General features: G+C 38.3%; 2 protein-coding genes and 1 pseudogene across 9 annotated transcripts in view; 1 reads left to right on the forward strand and 2 right to left on the reverse strand.

Moving 5' to 3' along the window:
* The window catches only part of LOC111319087 (uncharacterized), a 28,067-nt gene extending 24,897 nt beyond the window's left edge, over nt 1-3,170 (reverse strand). For 2 of the 5 annotated variants that reach the window (XM_088760515.1, XM_088760514.1), the window contains exon 1: nt 3,019-3,163. In XM_088760515.1, coding sequence (XP_088616641.1) covers nt 3,019-3,147 — 129 coding nt within the window. In that variant the 5' untranslated portion in view covers nt 3,148-3,163. Of the gene's footprint in view, nt 1-1,319; nt 1,976-3,018 lie in introns of those variants that run through there. The other 3 variants (XM_088760516.1, XM_088760513.1, XM_088760518.1) reach the window with 3 other exon arrangements.
* Nucleotides 3,171-6,451: 3,281 nt separating this feature from the next.
* LOC148729956 (uncharacterized) lies at nt 6,452-10,605 on the reverse strand. Of its 3 annotated transcripts, XM_088760893.1 has the most exons (4): nt 10,278-10,605; nt 9,484-9,587; nt 7,173-7,279; nt 6,452-7,046 (listed from the first exon to the last, which is right to left on the reverse strand). In XM_088760893.1, the coding sequence occupies exons 1-3, from the start codon at nt 10,543-10,545 to the stop codon at nt 7,208-7,210; spliced, it is 444 nt and encodes a 147-aa protein (XP_088617019.1). In that variant the 5' UTR covers nt 10,546-10,605; the 3' UTR covers nt 6,452-7,046; nt 7,173-7,207. The 3 variants fall into 3 exon arrangements, with proteins under 3 accessions (XP_088617019.1, XP_088617018.1, XP_088617017.1); XM_088760892.1 differs by having other exon boundaries at nt 6,452-7,279; XM_088760891.1 differs by lacking the exons at nt 6,452-7,046; nt 7,173-7,279 and having other exon boundaries at nt 8,364-9,587.
* Nucleotides 10,606-10,776: 171 nt separating this feature from the next.
* Nucleotides 10,777-18,315, forward strand: LOC148729957 (uncharacterized; annotated as a pseudogene). Its single transcript, XR_016001947.1, has 6 exons — nt 10,777-11,061; nt 12,922-12,996; nt 14,374-14,444; nt 15,450-15,556; nt 16,116-16,224; nt 17,066-18,315. The product of XR_016001947.1 is annotated as an uncharacterized LOC148729957 (transcript).
* The last annotated feature ends 2,562 nt before the right edge of the window (nt 18,316-20,877 follow it).

A 20,877-nucleotide genomic window follows, 5' to 3' on the forward strand; every position in this document is an offset into this window, starting at 1 on the left:
AAAGACAACGAGTCGACGAGCATCAAACTGCCGCGTGCGCTCAAGACTTAATGATACTGAAACGTTTGGTCGATTTAATATGTGATTGGCTTTTCATCGATAAGCATGTTGGGATAGGGTTTTTCCCCCTTCCCGTCACTCCTGTTTTTAATTTCTGGCTTAGCGGTGACTTCCGTTGCTGTCGTTTTGTTTTCTCACATATGCATTTTTCAACTGCTTTTAGTTGCCTGGCGGTCGCCTTCTGTAGAATAGGAAACGTGGTAATATTTTTTCCACCTATCCTTCGTTTTACTCTTCCTCTTTAGTTTGAGAAACTGAGAAATCTTCTTCCCTTCAATCCTATATATCAACCGAATTAATTTGAATGATACGAGTTTTATCACTGAAGACAAACACCTGTTCAAAAGTTATTTTCTTTTGGTCGGTCACAACGGAAAGTTCACGCGAGTTTATCATCCCTCAGATTATCTTTGATTAAAACTTCTCTTGACAAGATTTCTTGGCCAAAAAGCGGCGGATAACTTTCAAACCTTCTTGTTAAGAAGAAACGATACTTTCCAAGATAGTGAAACACAAACTCCAAGGTTGAAGGTTCTAATATCAACAGTCGCCCACTTTCTTTTCATTCTTTCCAATCTGTTCAATTTAAAAATTTTTGGGGTTAGACTTGCTCACAAGTAGCGCTTTTGAGCGCGTAGCGCGAGCGCGAAGCACGAGCCGAGCCGAGCCGAGCCGAGCCGAGCGAGCGATAGCGAGCGAAAGCGCGACGTCGGTCGTGCGAGTCCTACTTCACCAGAACAGAAAACCAAGCGAACGACTTTGTGGGGTGTACCAGGTGCCAATATCAACAGTCGCTCACTAGCGTAATTTGGTTTAGTTTATTGTATATATACATTTACAAATTTTAACCTTACTTTTTAATCGGACATTACCTTTTACTTCTAGTATCACTAGCCGGAGCACAGGCTACGTCTTGGCGCCCTGTGTTCCTCTTAACTGTATGCCAAACAGATAGTTTTTACTGCTGATAATAATAATAATAATAATAATAAACCAGACGGCGACAAAGCTGCTGAAGAAAAGTCGCGACTCGGCCGTCGTCATGCTTGAAGAGCGCGTTCCTTAAAACGAGTTTGGTTGTGGTGTTAACAGAGGAATACAGTTAATTGTTATGTATCGCCTAAATATAAATTTCAGAGCACTTAACAGCTGTAATTATTCAACTTTAAAGAAGACAAAAAAAAAAACAAAACAAAACAATGACGGTTGTAACTGAATTTCAAGAGGATGAATACTTAAATTCAACTGCATTTACTTACCGAAGGTGTTGAGAATGTAGTTAAATGTATGAATCCGACAAAGAAAAGAACTTCACACTTCCCAAACATATAAATTTCTGCCAATTTCTGAATTAAATCCTTTTAAACTGCTGACACGTGCCGTACTTTCCCGATAACCACACATCGCCGTTTCGGATAATTATTTTCACCTTCGTAGTGATTAAGTCAGCAGTTTAAAAGGAATGTTGATCGAGAGTAATTCTATCTTTGTCGAAGTATGGTAAGAATCAGAGTAAAATAAGAACGGTACTATTTTCTTTTTTTTTTAAGCGATAGTAATACTTATAGAATACAGGGTGCCTTCGCCGCTTGATAAGATATTGATATAGGAACCCGTATCGAAGAGTAATTAAATTCTCAGCTGGAAACGAGTTAACTTTTTTATTTCTCACGATGAAAGTCTATCTTGCACAACGGTTCTGTATTTTAAAGCCGCTTGATAAACGAAAAACGGTATCACTGTACATTATGAGTTAACCTTGTGTGCACTTTTATGGTGTTCATACTCCTACAGATAACATTTCTCTAGTAAAGTTATTATAACCGGAGCAATCTCTTTGTTATCATAACATATCAATGTTTGTTTAGTGCCAGCGACGTTAACACGCACTCCGATTATCATCAATAAATGAAGAATTGGCACGTACGTATTTTGAACGAGCTCTATGAAATCCTTGACGCTACGTGGGTAAATAAAGTATGGATTGATTGGAGTTGATTGGGGTCAGCCCTGAAGAAGCTGTGATGATGCGCGGTGGTGGTGTTACAAGACAATTTAGTGTTATTCCCTAAACTGATATAAATGAAAATTGGTCATCGTAAAAAAATGTCCGCAGCTCTGGCAATGCGGAACGAGATGTTTAACCTTGAATCTAATTGATGGTTATCGATTTTTCCTTGGAGTAACTGAAAACACGTTCACTCACCGACATTCACGGATAAATGAATATTCAGATCTTTCTTTATCATTTGAAAAGAAACTATAGTCACTCATTTTTGGACTGCTGAATTTGGACGAATCAGCACTGACGAAGAATCATGAGCAGTTAAGAAAAGAAGATTCTATTAATTTCAATGAGACACTAATGGACCGAAAAAAGATGGTAGATCGAATAAAAATTGGATGAACTCAAATACAAAATGTCGTAAGTCCGAGGCTAGCTAGCTTTGGAGGAGAGCTATGCAAACTGTGGCTTATCGACGTTTGGGGGAGTAGGGGAAACTTATCACAAACTAAAAGAATAGCGGCTTCTTTAAAAGCGATTTAGGATGGTCTCGGACATATCGACTGATAGATACATGTATGGTTTTTTCAACTCGTTGATGGTACGCGAGCAAATAATTTTAAAGAGTGGCAAAAACACGAGCATTGCAACGCTTCAATTACGCCGAATACCTAACGTGACATCGTGCTATATATTATGAATAAATAAAATGGATAGTCGATGGAGACGGGATGAAAACATTGTAGAACAAGATTCAAATACCGTGAAGCAAACAACGCTTTCAAGTCTTCGATTAGCCGAAACGCCAATGAATATACACCAGTCTTTAATTTTCGTCCCGAGATAAGAAGTTTCTGTGCTTTCTTGTAGTTCGCAATGAAATAACAAAAACCCACATTTTCGAGAACAAGAAATATGTAGCGTAACTGATCATGAAATTAGTTTCCACTTACCGAAGATACCGTAACTGACACGAGTAAAAGAGTAACGACGCTACATTTGCACCACGGTCGCAACATGTTAATTGCTATCGGACAGCCGCAAAAACACTGACCACTTAGACTAATATCAAACTGCTGCATGTGCTCAAGACTAAAATACCGAAACGTTGGTCGGCTTTAATATATAGTATGGGCTTTTCCTCGATGTGCATGTTGGGATAGGGGTTTCCCCCTTCCCCTTGCGTCACTCCCTGTTGTTTTCTTGCTTATTCAGCACCTTGCTGTCGTTTTATTTTGTTTTCTTAAGGTCGTCTTCTGTCGGATCAGGAAACACGGTAATATTTTCCCACCTCTCCTTCGTTTTACTCTTCCCCTTTATTTGGAGAAACTGACAAATCTTCCCCTCTTCAATGTTATCAACCGAATTAATCTGAGCGTCGCGCGTGAAAGTTGGACTTCCCGGATACAATTTTTATTACTGATGACAAACACCTATTCAAAAGTTCTTTTCTATTGGTCGGTCAAAAAGGAAAGCTCACGCGAATTTACCAAGCGAATTAAGGACCCCGCGAATTTAGCATCCCTCAGGTTATCTTTGTTTAAAACTTATTTTGAGATTTCTTGGCCAAAAAGCGGCGAATAACTTTCAAATCTTCTTTTTCAGATGAAACGATTCCTTCTAAGATAATGACACTCAAACTCTCTGATTAAACCACAAGTGTTCAATAGGAATCTAGGTTTTGGCCAGCTTTGTCTTGCAGATCAATCAAAGTCGCAATGCTGAAAAAAGGGACTATTTGCATATTAATGATCCTTTGAAACGATAGAGTTCGGAGGGCGTTAGAGTTATTGTACACAGCGCTAAAAAAGCTAGCCCATTTTTTTCGGTAGCACGCTTCTTTAGGCTAGTGACTCTTGAATATAGAGCAACACTTAACTTTTTGAAACGATCACATGAATGATGTTGCTGTTACCGCTGATACTCATGACGGAGGGTCATGATTAGATTTATGTTGATAGCTCAGTATCAATTTTGTTTCACTCACCCGATCCGGCTTTGCGGAATCGAATTGTTAACAAGATGATCCAAAAATCACAATTGTTCAGAATTTAGCAACCCTCATAGGGTTTGAGGAGTACCTTAAGTTATCAAGTATCAAACGATACAAACTGATATTCATTAGTAAGTCGTGTAACTGCCTAAAATCACGTCATTTTTAAACTGAACGAAGCTAGAAAGCGATTTTCATCGCTTTCCGAAACTCTCTGCCGCATACTTGAGCCCATTGATAGACGCAGCGGGTAGCTGTACATCTTTATAGCTGATGAAACCCAATTATCTCAAAAATGCAATTATTCTAAATAGCGTGGGTAGCTTAATTATGTTGTGGTTAATTTCCCACGCACGAGATCACTGTGTGATGGATGTCCTCCCCTGGGGTGGGATGGGTGGGAAAATAGCAGGTCCACATCAGCTATATAGCTGCCATAAAAATTCAACCTGCTCAAACAAATAAGATGATGATGATGATGATGATGAACAAAGCAATTAGCGACAAAGCTATATATGTTTTTATAAGTTCCTGAGCAAAGAACAATCTAGGGCAGCAAAGCTGTCAACGAGATTAAAGACCACTTAGTTGTCACACTGAGAATATAATGCCGACAAACGATCGTTGAGCACATGAATTAAAATAACAACCGTTATATGATTACTAATGCGGTGTCATGATTCCGACATTAAAATTAATAAGTCTTCAACGTCGCTCTGGGAAACCTTGGTACCGTTCAAACGTCGAATTGCACATGTGATAAATGCATGTAAAGTGCGACGTTTGAATCAATCGAATTCCGCTGTTTTAAATGAAATGCGACTCTCGCTGTATCTGCGACTGAAAGAGTCGAGGATTCCACTTAGTTCGACTTTTGATTCAAACGTCGCTTCTCACATTTGTCGACCTTAATGCATGAATCATAGGAAATTATTATGATTCTTTTATTACCCATAACTTGCTAAGAATTCTGTGAATGCCACGTACGAAAAAGCCAAAACAGCGCAAAAAAAGTGGTGGGAGACGAAGGAATTTGTAGTTCTTGCTTTACAAAGACAAAATATAGTCGTTTTGACTTGCGGTAATTACTTTTGTATGAGGTATTCAGACTTGAAAACAAAGAGGGAACTCCCGGGTGGAAAGTAGTAGTGTTAACATTGATAGTCCACTTTTGTTCTTAATTTAATTTTCCTAATTAATCATTTCGTCTCTTTGACTTCGTCTTTAAAAATCCGGTTAGGAAATAGCGCACCTTTCTCAGTGTTTATGGCAATCATCATAAAAGAAACACATATTGTTGGTTCTTCGAACAATAAACTTGATGCGACTTGGCTTAGATTTAATTGCATTTTTGTCAATCATGTACTAAGGCCATTTATGGAACCATTCTAATAACCTTTAGTTAGCAATAATTTCCATAAAATCCTCTACAATACAAAATTCTAATTGAGTTTCACTCCCTCAGGCTGCATTTACCATTACAGAACTTTCTGGTTTCACAGGTATGACTGAAAATGGGAACTATTTTGAACTTTATCAATTTTAACCCATTTCAACTGAAATATATTGTTGTGTACTCTGAAAATAATGTACTAAGCTATTCAGTGTAGCCTGTGTACAGCCGGGCGGCTGTACACAGGCTAATTCAGTGATGATACTTCAAGCAGCACACATGTACCTTCAAGTAAGAATGGCTTCTACCATAAATATCCCTTGCATGAGAATCGAACATTTTCAAGCCAACATTGCCTTTACGATAGATAGCAACTGCAGTACATCCTATAGTCAAGAAAAAATTGTTGAAATTTTTGGATATAAGTGATTGATATAAGGGACATTTGCTCTATCTAAGGAGGTACAGTACTGATATCCTTCCATTGTAGCTTCTTCATGAATAGTGCTTGTGTAACTTTCACTGTATCGAAGTTCATAGTCAGTCTCGAACACATTTAAAGCGACTGGGTAATTCTGTCTGCATTAAAAATGATTGCCTGGTTAACTGAGACAAACTTGAATACAACTGATTTCCAATATTGATTATTGACACTAGATCATTCGCAGAATTGATTCCTTTTTTGTTATGGTAAATCAAAGAGCATAAACTCATTGAACCACATTGTTGTCCTGAATTTTTTCCAAATACCAACACATTAGCTTGGCTATATGGTGCAGTTATTGTTTTGCTGGGGTCAATGTACATTGGAGTAGGACCAGGGTTTTTCTCTATATCTGAACTCAGTTGAAATTTACAATAGTTTGATACGTGTGTCAGTTTGACTCTTACAAAGACACACGGGTCCATAACAAGGAAACATTGATAAATACCGACTTCCTCTATACTTCAATTCAATTATCCTTTGATAGACCCTCACAGAACAATTCAACAAATACTTCTTCTCATGCTGTGTAACTTTATTTCATCTTACCCTCTTCTTCATATTAAGCTTACATTCTTTGCAACTCTTCTAACCTTCACATAGCGACGTAACCAAGAGAAATTCGGTATGCTTAGACGAAATTATACGCTCGTAAACAAATTCCTTCACTTTTCTGCCCTTTCTTCTGAGACGTTTCTGAGCAGCTTCTTGTCTTGGGCTCTCGATCACGTCTAAATACACGGTTGTGTTTACATGTAAACATAAAATGAGATAGCTCGTTTGATATAGCAGGTTTCGCTTGATATTCCTCGATAGAAGGCCGAAGGTTCACTCACAAAGGATCGCTCTTGAATTTATCTCTCGTTAAGTTCGCGGACCGACCCATTTCCAAAACGCTCCACAAGTTTTAGTGTGGGTCTACCGATAACGGTGTGTGACGTTTTAGGTATGTTGAGCGTAATAGCCATCAAATTTCTTACGCATACATCAAGCAAGCAATTGTTCTCAAAGGCAGCCATTGCTTGAAACTTTGAAACGATGCGCTCTAAAGTCGATTCTACGCATACGCTCACACTTCACGCATGCATTCTAGTGGAACTGCGTTTTGTGACTGAAAGAAAAAAGAAAAAAGCCAAGCCGAATTTATAACTCGGGAGTTTCCTTCGGAAAGCCCGAGTAATTATCCAACAGCTAAGAAAATAATCAATGAAGTGAAAAAATGATCATTGATACTAACCAACGTGTAGATTATACATTCACTTTATTTAAGGGCTAAGCGAATGGGTCGCAGTCTGCTTTGAATAAATTATACACGAAACGCTGTTCTCGAGGAAAATGTTGATTCTGTGAATAGAAAAGAACTCAAGAAAATCGGCATTTGCTTTCTTCAAATGCGAAAATGGGCAAATAAACAAATTAAACTAAAACGCTTGGATATTTGACAATTAGTCCTCAAAATCGAGTCGAGTAGAAGAAGTTAAAGATAATCTAAAAAAATAATGATTCCTCGTGAACATTGCATGGTAGGATTAAGCGGCATATTAAGTAATAATTATATAGACAACCCTGAATGTTGAGAGCCAAAGATACATTCTCTCGGAGAATCACTCTTGCCTACAAAAGTATATACAAGATTTACTTGCCAGTGGGATACTTATGATAATCTACTGGTTTGAAATGAGCTGATGGCCCAGTAATGAAGAACCAATCAGAGCCCAAAATTGCTCATATCTAGAGGCTGTCAATGGAACAACAGAAAGGAGGGTGTTTTTCTTGCTCTCACTATAAAGGGTTGTTTATATAACAATCAAAACAGTAATTACAATTACAACTCATAGCCTATAAAGCAATCCTATGTTTCAATTAACCTTACAGTCTGAAAATGCCTCCTTGCCTCAAGCCTTCTTTAAAGTATTTGATCCTAAAAGCTAAATGTGAAACTATTTTGTCATTGATTTCGTTTAATTTCTAAACCTGAACACAGCCAACAGTTTTATGAGATTGCTGGCATTGTTGTAGAGAATATGCAAACTTTCAAGGCTATATTATTAACAAGGCCTTACATGTATCTGTTTTCTCTCTATTTTTGGGTTTATACTTCATGCAAACTGATGTAACTGATTAGCATCGCTAATCAATAGCTGCAATGTTTTTCTCTTAAAGTACATTGGGTGACCAAAATGTAGGTACTGTAGGTCCTGCCAAGACACCAACTTGGTCAGACAAAACAAATTGTGGTCAGATATCACCGAAAAAGGTTGAAAACTATATTTTCTTAAATTATCAAGCTATAACTTCCTTGCTTTGGTTTGCATTTTTATCACTGGTACCTATAATTATTATTTTAACAGTAAAATGTATCATTTCACTGTTATGAGGGTCTGTGTTATCACTGTTCCACCATAGCACTAATTGAGTGGAAACCAAATTCAAACACTACAATTTTATTTTGTTTACCCAAATATGAGTTTGATTACAAAAAATGACAGGCAAAAGAGAATGAGTACAACAATAATAAATAAAGGAAGCTAGGCAAATAAAGGAGACCATAACAAATTCTTACAGAAATTCCACCAGATTAATAAAATACATAGAAATAAATAATAATTATCTTCACATTAAGAGGGGACATTTTGTGTATTCTGAGCTTGTGTAGAGCTTGTACAGCTTGTGTATAATTTGTTAACTGTATTTAATTTGTTGAGAAATTTTACTGTAATGACTCTCAAAAAATTTGAACAAAAATAAGCAACTCACTGCTTTTTCACAGGCATTATCAAATGCTACCTTTCAGGTAGCTAATGTCGTTGCATGACTTACAAAACCCTTGAGTTAATAAGATCGTCCCAACACAGAGTAAGATTTAGTAATTTACTCAAGGCAGATTTTCTTCATCCTTACTGTAAAATGCATTACGAAAAAAAAAATTTCCCGGACATCATGTCCAACCACAATTGAGAATTTGTTGGACACAAGCAAATTTTGGTCACCCAATGTCCAAATGTTATTTGCAGCCCTGGTATTACATGAGCAATTAATTAGCAGTGAAGAGATACAAGTGCACATGAGAAGATTGACAAACACACAATAATCATGAAAGCAAATACTGCACATAAGAAGAGGCACGTTTTACATTTCTATTGTTCACTATTGTTATAACTGACAAAAACCAGAATATGCATCATGTTCTGCATGAGATAATTAAACATTCAGGTTTTTTCAGTTCTTGTCATTTCTGCACAAAAGCTACTTGCTGAAGACTCAGTGTTCTCCCCACATGTGCATGCAACAACTTAATGGGAGATTATACGTTTAGCCCAGATACTCAAGTTAGCTTGCACTCCGAGGAGACTGTAACAACAATCGCGAGCTTTGCCTCGCTTGTGTTTAGAATAATAATATTACAAAACTGAGGTATTACAAGACTTACATGTACAATGTAAGAGTTTACACCAGTGATTACAAATTAGCTTTGTTACAGAAGTGTGTGCTTTACATGTTTGAGTTAAATTCAAAATAACAATATAGGTATAACATTGGAAATCTACCTCATCAGACTTATTTCCCTCCTTACAGTCATTCATTGCACTGAGAAAGTCTATGTCGTCACCCAAATTGAATGAATCCTCACAATCATCAACTTGGGTAGAACCTGTTAAACAAAAGTAATAAAACATCTCCAAATTTTGTAGAAACCTAAGTCCAGTGACATTACAACCCCTTGACATTTGCTCTAAATCCTTTTTCATTTCAACCCAACACATTCCCATTTGCCTTTTCCAATTTACCTGACAGAAAAAAAAATATGTGCATACAGCAACAATAAGCAAGAAGACTAGGTGGGAAGACTGTTGTAATCTTTTAAAATCTATTTTGCTTACTGTTAGGTCAGGAGTCCTATTGTTTCATATATATTAACTGCCTAGCAGCCAATGTTGACATATAGCTTAGAAAACCATGACCAAGTTTGATTACCCGAAACGTGACTCTTCAGTCTATGGCTTATTAAGAACTGTGCGCTCCCTTCCTCTGGTCAGGTCAATTTGTTAGCCTGGCATTCTGCATGGGCTTTGAAATGTGTCCATGGCAGATCCCAGCAGCAACATTATCACTAATTCTGGATGGCTAGTTTTCTTCGTTTCAGAGCTTTGTAGTGTACGCTATGGAGATGAATTTAGGGGGTACTAAACCCTGTGCTGGGATTACGTGGAGGAACTGGGGCAGCTAGCATGCTTATGTTTTTTTTTTCTTCACTTAGAGCAGCCGTCAGTCTAGTATTTACTTTCTTAGTTTCTTGTTATGTTTTATGACCAGTCTTGAATAGTTATAAGCCGCTACATACCTCGATTAAATATAGCTGTCTCAAGATCCTCGTCACCTGAAGAATCAGATAGGTCCGGCTCTCCGTGGAACTCAGGATCATACTTTCCTCTCTTTGCTTCTTGTTCAACATTTTCAGCGTCATCTTTTATAGTCGTCCAACGTTCACTGTGCACATTACAATGGGCTTTACGATGTTTCCAGAAAACTGCTCTCGATAAGTATTCATTGCAATGGCCACACCATAGTCTAGATTGTTTTCTCAAGCGAGACTGACTCCTCGAAGACATCTTGCAAATCGTGAACTACCGAAATTTTGTTATTTGCGCCGAACGTATGTAACAAACAGGACAACACTGCGCATGTCAACTTTCTTTTTGACCGAGAAGATACTGGGTTAGAGTAAACTAGTTCAGCCAATCACCTACCGTTTTTGTGGAAGAAAGCCAATCGGTACATCTCGTCTATTGGCGCGAACACGGCAGGCCCTTTTGTCGGCGTGATTAAAAGACATTTCATTGTGATGTTTCCGGTTGTGAGCGTTCTTTTTTCAGTTCATTTATCCTTTAGCTTCGTGATCGTTAACGTTCTTCATCCGCAAAATGGAAGATCAATACATTGTTTTGCTAGAGAGGGTTATCGCTGAAAACGTGCGTCTTCGAGAGGAGCTGGAAGCGCGCGACAACGAGCAGAAATGCATCCTCGCAGAACTCGGTGCAAAAATGGTTGGGTTTCAGGTGACGTCACAAGCTTTGCTGAAGTTAGTGTCCGCCATGTTGGTGTCCCTCGGGTGTCAAATTTATGAATAATTAGTCGATTTCTATAGTGAAGCCCTCTCTCTTATCGCCGTATTATTCCGCCAACTTCATGAATATCCAGACAGCAAAAAGCGATAAAAGTGTCCGGCATTCATCTTAAGGTATCCCAGTGCTCTCTGAGTATGCCGAAAGCTTGGAGAGTTGGAAGGAAAGATGTTTGCAAAAGATCTCGGTCATTGGGGTTGACCCTGCAAGCATACCAGCCGAGAAGTTCAGTCCAAAATGCTTGCCTCCTGTGGAAGCGTCGGACTTGCTGAGTTACCTCGTTCTTGAGACCAGCTTCTACACCAAGAAGCAGTTCAAGGCGTTCAAGAGTCTAGAGGCGTTTAATCAAGTGGTGTCGGGATTTGTAACCTCAGTTGAAGGCAAAGTAATCGCCGGCAAGTATGTTGTGAGAGCACGAGTTTGGCATTCACAGCATATGAATGATCCTTTAGTGAACATTTGGGTCATTTCCGAAAACGATGGGACTATTATGTCAGCCCATTGCTTGGGATGCAAAGCTGGACTGGCTGAGTCATGCTCACATATCGCAAGTGTTTTATTTACGTTTGAGGCAACTACTAGAAATCATGGCAAGCTCGCTGGGTGTCACGAAAACTCAGACACCGAAAACTCAGGTCCCTCGAAGTGTTCTCCAGGCTTTCGAAGTGCTTCGTAATTCGATAGTGCATAGCATAAAGCATGAACCAATTTTTTTTATAATATAACCGGTGGAACAATGCAACAAATCCGACGCGAAAGACGGACAACAATATCAAGAGTGATTCTTCAGTGAAGCGAATCGTGACGGCGCTGATGCCGAGTCTTCTTTCGCGTTGTTTTACTCTTTCTGCCTCATTTAAGAACTCTAGCCCAAGGGTCGCAAAACTGTCTTCGTTTTGGCACTGGTGGGCCGAGTCTCTGTTTGTATCCATTATTATCGCGAAATATTTAAGAATTTTAACAGAGCGACAACAAGGATCTGTGCAACGAAGTACAAAAAGGTAAACAAACGTCCCTTTCGGCTCGTCAAAATCACGCCACATTTTAATACTTTGATGTTGGAGCGAGCGCATTTGATCCCGTTAACTGTGAATGAAAAGTTCAAAATTAACGGGAAAAATGGAGGTAAATCTAAGCTAAATGAAGTCTTGTGTCACTCTAAAATGTTTTAATACTCAACCATCGGACGATTTTGCGAAACGCGCAACTTGCGGCCTTGCTTTTGCTGCTTCAGTTGGATCAAGACCCAAAAGGTCAAAATACACGCGGGATTACCAGGAGTGATCATGAGTCGAGTTTATCTCTTGAATTTTCGAGGAGTCTGAGTTTTCGGGGTCTGAGGTCTGAGGTCTGAGTTTTCGGGGTGTGAGTTTTCGTGACACCCCAAGCTTACTTGCACTCAGGTAAAATGCTCATGGATTTTGCCGACATAGGTCAATGAAGTGCCGTATGCGAGGGCTAAAGACATCGATTTCTCATCGGCTAAGAAGCTCAAAGAAAAGCTCGACCAAAAAATCGAGGATCTACAACAGCCGCAAGCCTCGAACCATACAACAACTTCTAGTTCCTCCTGTTCTTCCCCTTGATTTGTGATGATCTTAGGTATAGCGCATTAGATCATATAATGATAATGAATTTTGCGCTATAGAGATAATAAAATTATTAAATTATTACACGAAAAAATCCTTAGTCTTTATGCTTTCCACTTTTGCTCGAACAGCCAACAATAATGCATAAACCATCCCTTCTTTCTCACATGAACTCTTCGTTAGATACGGTTTGCTTACGCTCGAGGGACACCAAGATGGCGGGTATAAACCGTTGCTAAGGTATTGGTCACGTGGGTGAAACCCAAGGATAGAGAGCTCTTCAAATTCAGGACAAGAGCGAGAAAGCAGGAAAAGAAAAAGGAAGACCCCTGTCCCTCAGCAGTGTCGTGTAAGTATATTTTTATCTTGGTTTCCTGTTAACCATGATCGCTTAGTTTGTTCTGTTCAAAAATTCGGCCTGTTCATAAATTTCGTGCCCTCCACGATCCGTGAGGTAGTAGATGACCACGTGCACAGTATGACCCACAGGCAGTCCAAGCTCACTACTAGAAATGCCGACGTGACTCTTGGTTTGAGTGGTGTAGTGTTACAAACGGTTATTTATAAAGGTTTGTATGAGATGTAATCGGTTTGCCTTAAAAGAGAGAAAAATGTCGAGTGTATTACTGCTTTCTTTTAGCAGTGGAACACCAAAATAGTGCTAACTCGCCGAAAACTCTTCAAAATGGCCTGAGACGCTGGTAATCAACAAAGAATACAACAAGGCAATAAGGTAAGTCAATTTTATTTCAAAACATGACATTTTTTCGCGCTTTTAAGGCAAACCGATTACATCCTATACAAACCTTTATAAATAACCGTTTGTAAAACTATACCACTCAAACCAAGAGTCACGTCTGCATTTCTAGTAGTGAGCTTTGGCCGCCTGTGTATGGCGGAGATATTTAAGGAATTTGATGCAATCTGTTGTAAAAAAAACTTGTGCCATCTGTGGTGTGAAGACGTTTCCCGACATTGCCTGGTCTCAATGAGAGAGTGGTGGTGTTTATTTATTTACTTTTTTTCGGGGGGGGGGGATGATTTACCTAGTAAGTAAATAAGTGTATTACTTCACCAGAAGTTGCTCCCAACTTCGCAGAATATAACACATTTGTTGTTTGTATATTTGATATACCATACAGTTTATCATTTTTATGTAATTGTGTGTTTTGACCACAAAGTCATGGACAGTTCTCAATTCAAGAGCAGGGGGGTGAGAGCTTTCATTTCCTCCCAATGTCCTCTTTGCAGCCAACAAAGCATACTTTAGCTACATGTACTGTCTGGGAGTTGCTGTTTTTGGAAAAGTGCTAGATCACTTCAGGATACCAACATCAGCATTTTGCCTCTTTCATGTTTCTTTTCTTGCAATGCTTCAGGTGTCTATCATTCCAAAGGTGATGGGCTTGCAATAATTATCTGCTTGCTGTTTTCAATGCTGATGCCACAACAAGGCATAATCTTTGATTGGGGAGGTCAACAAATTTTGCCATGAACATGTACTTGGTGCATGATCATGTGCGTGTCAAAGTTTCAAATTAGATCACTCTAATTGCACATCTACACGTACACTGTAAATTGTATGAGAAACTGGAATGGAAATACATGAAGAGCTGCACATTTATCATAGATCCATTTTTAATTTGTTTTTGTTTGTTTTGCCAGGTATCTGAGGTAATTACCACTAATTTTACTGCTTTGTGTTCTTTCTATCTGATGGTTATAGCAAGACTTCGGAAACATGTACAAAGTCCTTATGCAGAATGAAGCTTTTGAGGGCTTTAAGTTGGATGAGTGGTAAAGGCTGTTTCTTTGATAGTAGAGTTATTTCCTGGTTCCCTGTTGTTTGTTGGTTTGTTTGTTTGTACGATTTTTTCTGTATGTTTGTTTGTTTGTTTTACACAGTGAGAAATTGAATTTTAGCAAATATACATGTAGGACAACACAATTTCCATATGGCACATTACAGGAAAGATAGTGACACGTCCCCTGCTATACATAAATATTGCATGTTTGCTCCACAATCCCTGTGGGTGTAAAGGGGCATTGTCATGAGGATTTTGCTGTTTTAGGTCAATTCTGTGCTGAAATCATTACTTTAAGGCTTTACTCATAAACAAAATGCTTCTGTAAAGCTATGACGAAGATATAAAATGCATTTTATCAGAGAAGGCTAACCATAATAAATTTCTTGAGGGTTTTTTGAAGATATAGCATCAAAGTTTGAAAAAATTGGTCAATTTTTTCAAGTTTCAATCAATTTCCATCCTTGTCATCCATAGTGATAGGTGACAGGAAACAGTTTCAGAACCTTCAAATAGTCTTTAATAACCAAACCAGACTTAGTTTTGGAATTCAATTGATGGAAAGGCACCTTCTAGCTTTTTATATAGTTGCCAAATAGCGTGACAATGTCCTTTTAAAAGCCCAGAAATTAAAGAGCATGTTTAAACGTTTTACCTAGTGCAAAGTCTTGTGGGGAAATAAATATTTTGACTACAAGTATTAGACAAGGACACTACACTGTAGGAAACTAGGGCACTAAGATCAAGCAATGCACATATTGTGTATGTATTTGGCTCAGTTGCTAGAGCATAAAAGCAATGTACAGAAAGTCGTGCACTGGACTCCAGTTGGAATATCAGATTTTTCTTTGCTTTGCAGTCCATGCTTGGGACAAACTGAGTATAATTTTAAATAATGGATGCACATTAAATTTTTGGCCTTGCAAAAAGTTCCTCTTGACCAAACTTAACATTGAATTTCTTTTATATTGTTTTTTTTTGTGAAAACTTTTGATAGCTCTAAATCAGAAACCAATGAAGAAGTCACAAAAACAGTTATGGATGCAATTGTGGCTGACCACATGGGAACTGAAAAGTGTCCCTGGTCTGTAGCTGAGATGAAAGGTATGAACAACGAATAAGAGTTATTTGCAGGATTACAAAGAGAGGGCTTTTAAAGTCTGCCCTTTGACCAGAATTTGCCCACACATCCAGAGATTGTACATTCTGCTTTCAGTATTTTATTGTGGGTTACTGGTATATTGGTTATTCTCCAGCCTCCATTTGGCATGGAAATATGCTCCGATACTTGTTCGCAGACATCTGTTCCAAGAAGTGAGCAGTTTTCCAAGAGCATACAGCGTAGCTTGAGGAAAACTGTGAACTTTGTGGTACAAATAATGTCCAAGGACATATATCTGAGCATTTTTTCATGCCAAATGGAGGTTGTTGAGTTTATTACCCTTCTTTAATATTTCTGCATTTTACATGTGCAGTATCAATCAAATATTTCCCAAGTTTCACTGCACATGGAATATTCAGTCACATGACACATTTACATTTAAACCAATCACACATCGACAAAAACATTTGATGGATTATTAAAACAATTATTACTATTGAGTGAATGAAAATTTTAATTCTCCCATTACACTGTACTGATGGTGTAACATTTTCTCCTAAGGTGCTGGTGCCACATATTTGAAAAGTCTACATGATGCTTCAATGAGAGCAAAAAAGGGAAGCAAGAGGCTCACAAGAATCTCTGTCGGAAGCAGGGGAGAGTGAGAGATGTAAGTTTCTGTTGTAATATGCCGTAATTACCTTTTCAGTACAATCTCTGTAAACTTATGAATGTTAGGGTAACACCGGTATCTCCTGTTATTAGGCATTTCTTGAGTTTTAAACATGGCTCAAAATTAACTCTGGCAAGGTTGCAAAATGTGAGTTATTTCTAGTTAGAGAATGTCTGCAAGTAAAATTTTTGCCTTTCAAAACTGTAACTCCTGAGAATTTGTGGACATTAATATCTATTAACAAGCTATTCTTAGATACATGTATATGATACATATAATACTATTTTATAAATTGAATTGGATTTGTCAATTGTCAGGTGGCTCAAAACAGTTTCCAGCCCTTAGATTTGGATGGGTTATTATGACCACTCTCCATCACTTGATGCTACAATCATGGTACATGTATAAGAATACTGCCTAATCATTGGTGACCACATTGTTATTTTTGTGACACAATAAGTTACCATAGCAACCTCCTAAAAAACACCCTTAATTTGATAAGCATGATAAGATGCAACTTTTGACAAAGTTAAAAGAAATTCTGTGGACAGGGTTCACAGCCACCACAAATTTTTTTGAAAATTTAAGGTTCTTGTGAACCCGACCTCAATTGTAGCATCAAGTGATAAAGAATGTTTATAGAAACCCATCAAAATCTAAGTGTCCGAAACTGCGTTTAGCCATCTTTAATGATCACACATGCAAATATTTTTATTAGCTTAGTAATCTTATAGCGGTAATCAACTAGTAAAAGATTAAAATCTCAATGATTTGGCTCTCTGTTAGATGAATATTATCTACTTTTGTTGATTTTTGAGCTTTTTCTTTGATTGCTTAGAAAATCCAGAGGAGACTTCAAACCCAAAAGACCATGCCTTGGTCAGGGGAGAAGAAAGCTTTGGTGGAGCAGGCTGTTGGAAGTTCCCAATACACCAGCTCTGACGAGTCAGACTTTTCAGATGATGAAAATGGACAACCCAAACTTTCTGGGTATCGTTTCAAAAAATTGCCTTGGGAAAGGTCAGCATTGACAAAAGTAAAAAAAGCTCTTGATGATGCGCATATTAACAGCCTAAATGTGCGAGCAAGAGTGAACATGGTGGCAAGGCGATTTCATTCAATGCCATGTACAAAGCCCCGACCTATTGATGGTCTGGAATGGGCAGTGAGGCCTGAAGACCCAGCAACATTTACTAGCCCCACTTTCAGCCCTCCAACACCTACAATATCATCTCACAATACCCCCGTCCTCAGCTACCCTCCAACACCTAGAACTCCATCCCACAGCAACCGACTCTTAGGAACGGGAAGGTCATCTGACACCTCAGCAAAGAGGAAAAAAGTGCCAAAATCAAAGAAAGACACTGTGCGTAGGCCCTTAAAAAGAGCTGCCACTTCTCCAGAGTACTAATTTTATTGAACATTAATGGCATTGACTACAATGAGCACCCTTGAGTTTATTCTGGGAGAACCCCAAAGTTGCAAAGATTGGTCAATTTCAGGAAGACAGCAGTACACCAGTTTCAATATTTATGAGTAAATGGCTCACATAGTTTTGTTTGAAGTGCACAACTTTATTTTTTAATGTTACAGTTAAGAAATATTTGAAAAGAAAGCTCACTAATCGAAAAAGGACAGTGCGCATAGGCGACTTTGCAGTGAGTTGACACTTGCCATGTTTACTAAGTTTATTTAATATTAAATTATTACGGAAATTGTACTTTGTCATTTTTAGTGATACTGTTAAGAAATGTTAGAAAAGAAAGCCCGAAATCCAAAAAAGTACAGAACCTGTAGGCCACTACAGCGACTTAGATGAGAGCGATTAAAACAATAATTATTGCAGTATCTATCAATTGAAATGAGAAAACGGTTTATAATTTTTGTTTCCCTCTGTTCTGTTTTGAAGATACTGGAAGAAGGGTTATGACTTTTATACATAGATGTATATAGATATTTTTAAGATATTTTTTTGACATGACAAGAGGTTCACAATTTCGTCATTTTAATATAATATTACAGTATTTAGTAACCCAGAAGCTCTTGCGAACAGATTTCTTAAAAAAATAAATCATTTTGAAGAAGTAACATGTTTCGCTTTAATAAGCATAACATTGGGATTAAACTGTCTTTACGCCAGGTGTAAAATTAGCGTAAGGAAGTACCGTGTCTTTACTGTCGCTTTACAAGCACCTTTAAGCGTAAAGTTGACATTACACTATCTTGACGCTAAATTTAAAGGCGTCAAGATAGTGTAATGTCAGCACCTTTACATACACGTAAAGGTTGCGTAAAGCTTACCTTTACGTAGTGTAAAGGTAGCGTAAAATTTCGTAAATGAGAACTTTACGCTAGCTTTACTCCAAGTTTAAATGCGGCTTAAAGAAGTCTCATTACACCAACTTTACACATATGCATAAAGGTTGTGTAAAGCTTGCCTTTACGTAGTGTAAAGGTAGCGTAAAGTTTCGTAAATGAGAACTTTACGCTAGCTTTAAGTCGCCATTACGCCAACTTAAATTTGATTGTTCGTGCTGTGTCTTATTTGGATCATTCGTAGAGCCATAAACAAGATTTAAAGATGACTTCACGCATCAATTTCAGCCCTCGCTCAATTTTTTTTCTTTGACTTAAACCGGTCGACACTCTTGAGGTTGCTATGCCTCAAAAATTTTGAACAGTTTCTTTAATTGTTGATATTCAAATTCATGATCGACCCGACGGGGAAATTAGATTGGAGACAATCGATAGGAAACATGTAGGCTTACCATGAATCGCTGTAGCTTACTCATATATCGGTTTCGCTCGGCGATATATCATTTTCGCTTCGCCGTTACGTAGTTTTCATCCGGTGAATTGTCGCAACCGCTGATAGATCGCTGAACAACACTACAACCAGCGAATTTTCCTTCAAATCTTCACTAAGGAAAGTGTGTAATCTGTTCGACTGCTAGCGCTTCCATCATGACAATGTCTAGAGCACTAACATGATTGGGCATTGTTCTTTTTTCACTGCATGCACCACGAAAATTGGAGCGTTCGTGCATATATCTCATCGAACTCAAAACGAGAGTTTTAGCACTTTTAAATTACCCGCTGTCTAAGCCAACATTCAAGAAAAACTGTAGCGCTGCCATATCAGTTAAAAAAAATCCGGCCACTTACTTGCAAATTATGCTTTGAGATTTCCAAGCTCCACCAGAATCTTCAGTTCCAAAAGCGCGTCTTTGAGGTCTGTCGACCGAGTAGCCATAGTTCATCGTTCCATTTGTTACCGCACGGCAATACAATTGTAAATGTAAACTACGCTTCAGGATAGCTTAAAGTTTTTTTTAAAATTGAACCGTGTAATGGTCTCAGTAAGTTTGTGACGCGATAATTTGAGGTCAGAATAATTATAATCGAACCAAGGTTCGACGGAGAGCTGTTTTTGCAACCTCGTTCCCAGGGTCTCTCATCTTTCCGCCCCCTGGAGTGAGCGATATAGGCCTTTACACATTCTGCCGCCAGAATTTTGAGCATAATAGGGCCTCAGGAGCAGAATATATGATTGGGGCATAATCCGAGCAGAATAGGCTATTTTTGGCCATTTTGCATATTCTGGGGCCTGGGAACGAGTCTTAGAGGGAGCTGGGCACGAGCATCAAAGCAAAACAAGATGGCAGAACCAAACTCGCAACCTGTGGAAGTCACTGACCATGACGAAGGTCAAGAACCACAAGAAAGACAGGAATCATGGTTATCTCAGACTCCGAGTTATTACCCATGTTAGTTTTACGTATTAAATAATAAATTGTTGAGTTAGCCTCAACCTGGAAGGGCGGTATAATGTCTTATTTATCATGTTTGAGTATTCTGAACCCAGGAATATCGATTTTTACAGAAGCATAATTCGAGCATAATAGTACTTTTGGAGCATAATCTCGAGCAGAATAGCCTTTTTTGGAGGCTATTTTATATTCATCACACACGAGTTAAAAAGTGTTCCAGAAAGAGAATTTTAAGATAATAGTTCTTGAAAAAGGTTTCCAAATCTTCTTACTATTTCTTGATCTTGTGCTAGCACGAGAGAACGATAAATAATTATCAAGCTTAACTCTCGAGAAACCATTAATAAACTTAAATAGTTGAATAATCGATAGATATTCCCTACGGGACTTAAGTTCCATCCAGCCAAGGTATTGCAGACGTTCGGTATAATCAATAGGTCCAGCAAGGATCCAGCGTGAGACATTTCTTTGGATTCTTTCAGGTTTATCTGACAGGTAGGCTTGATGTGGATTCCAAACGGGACATGCTTATTTCTTCACACTTCTTTGAGAAGTTAAACAGTCAACGACCTGTACCTTCCTTGTCCTTTCGTCCATTTGTTTATGTTGTTTCGCCTTTGAATACCTTTATTAAAGATCAGATAAGAACGAGCACCAGCAGCCGTAGGTTTTTTTGTGACTAAATTGAACACTGGCACGTCAAATTATGTAAACAAAGGAAAGCGAACAGTTACGTGCATCGCGTGCGCATATTTTTCCTCTTCCGAAGGAAATAAGCACTAGATAAAGAGAGATCGGTTAGACGAGCGCGAAAACAAATCTGTAGGAATTTTCCTGGTCATTGACAACATCTTCGCAAACATATCTGACAGCGGCTGAG

Source organism: Stylophora pistillata, chromosome 5 (genome assembly GCF_964205215.1).
Source record: "Stylophora pistillata chromosome 5, jaStyPist1.2, whole genome shotgun sequence".
Taxonomy (NCBI): domain Eukaryota; kingdom Metazoa; phylum Cnidaria; class Anthozoa; order Scleractinia; family Pocilloporidae; genus Stylophora; species Stylophora pistillata.

Excerpts from the sequence above, each read along its gene's own strand:
- LOC148729956 (XM_088760891.1), bottom strand. The coding sequence starts at position 10,545 with ATGTCTTCGAGGAGTCAGTCTCGCTTGAGAAAACAATCTAGACTATGG. Across the intron at positions 9,588-10,277 it reads GACAGCTATATTTAATCGAG|GTTCTACCCAAGTTGATGAT; the intron begins GTATGTAGCGGC and ends TTTGTTTAACAG.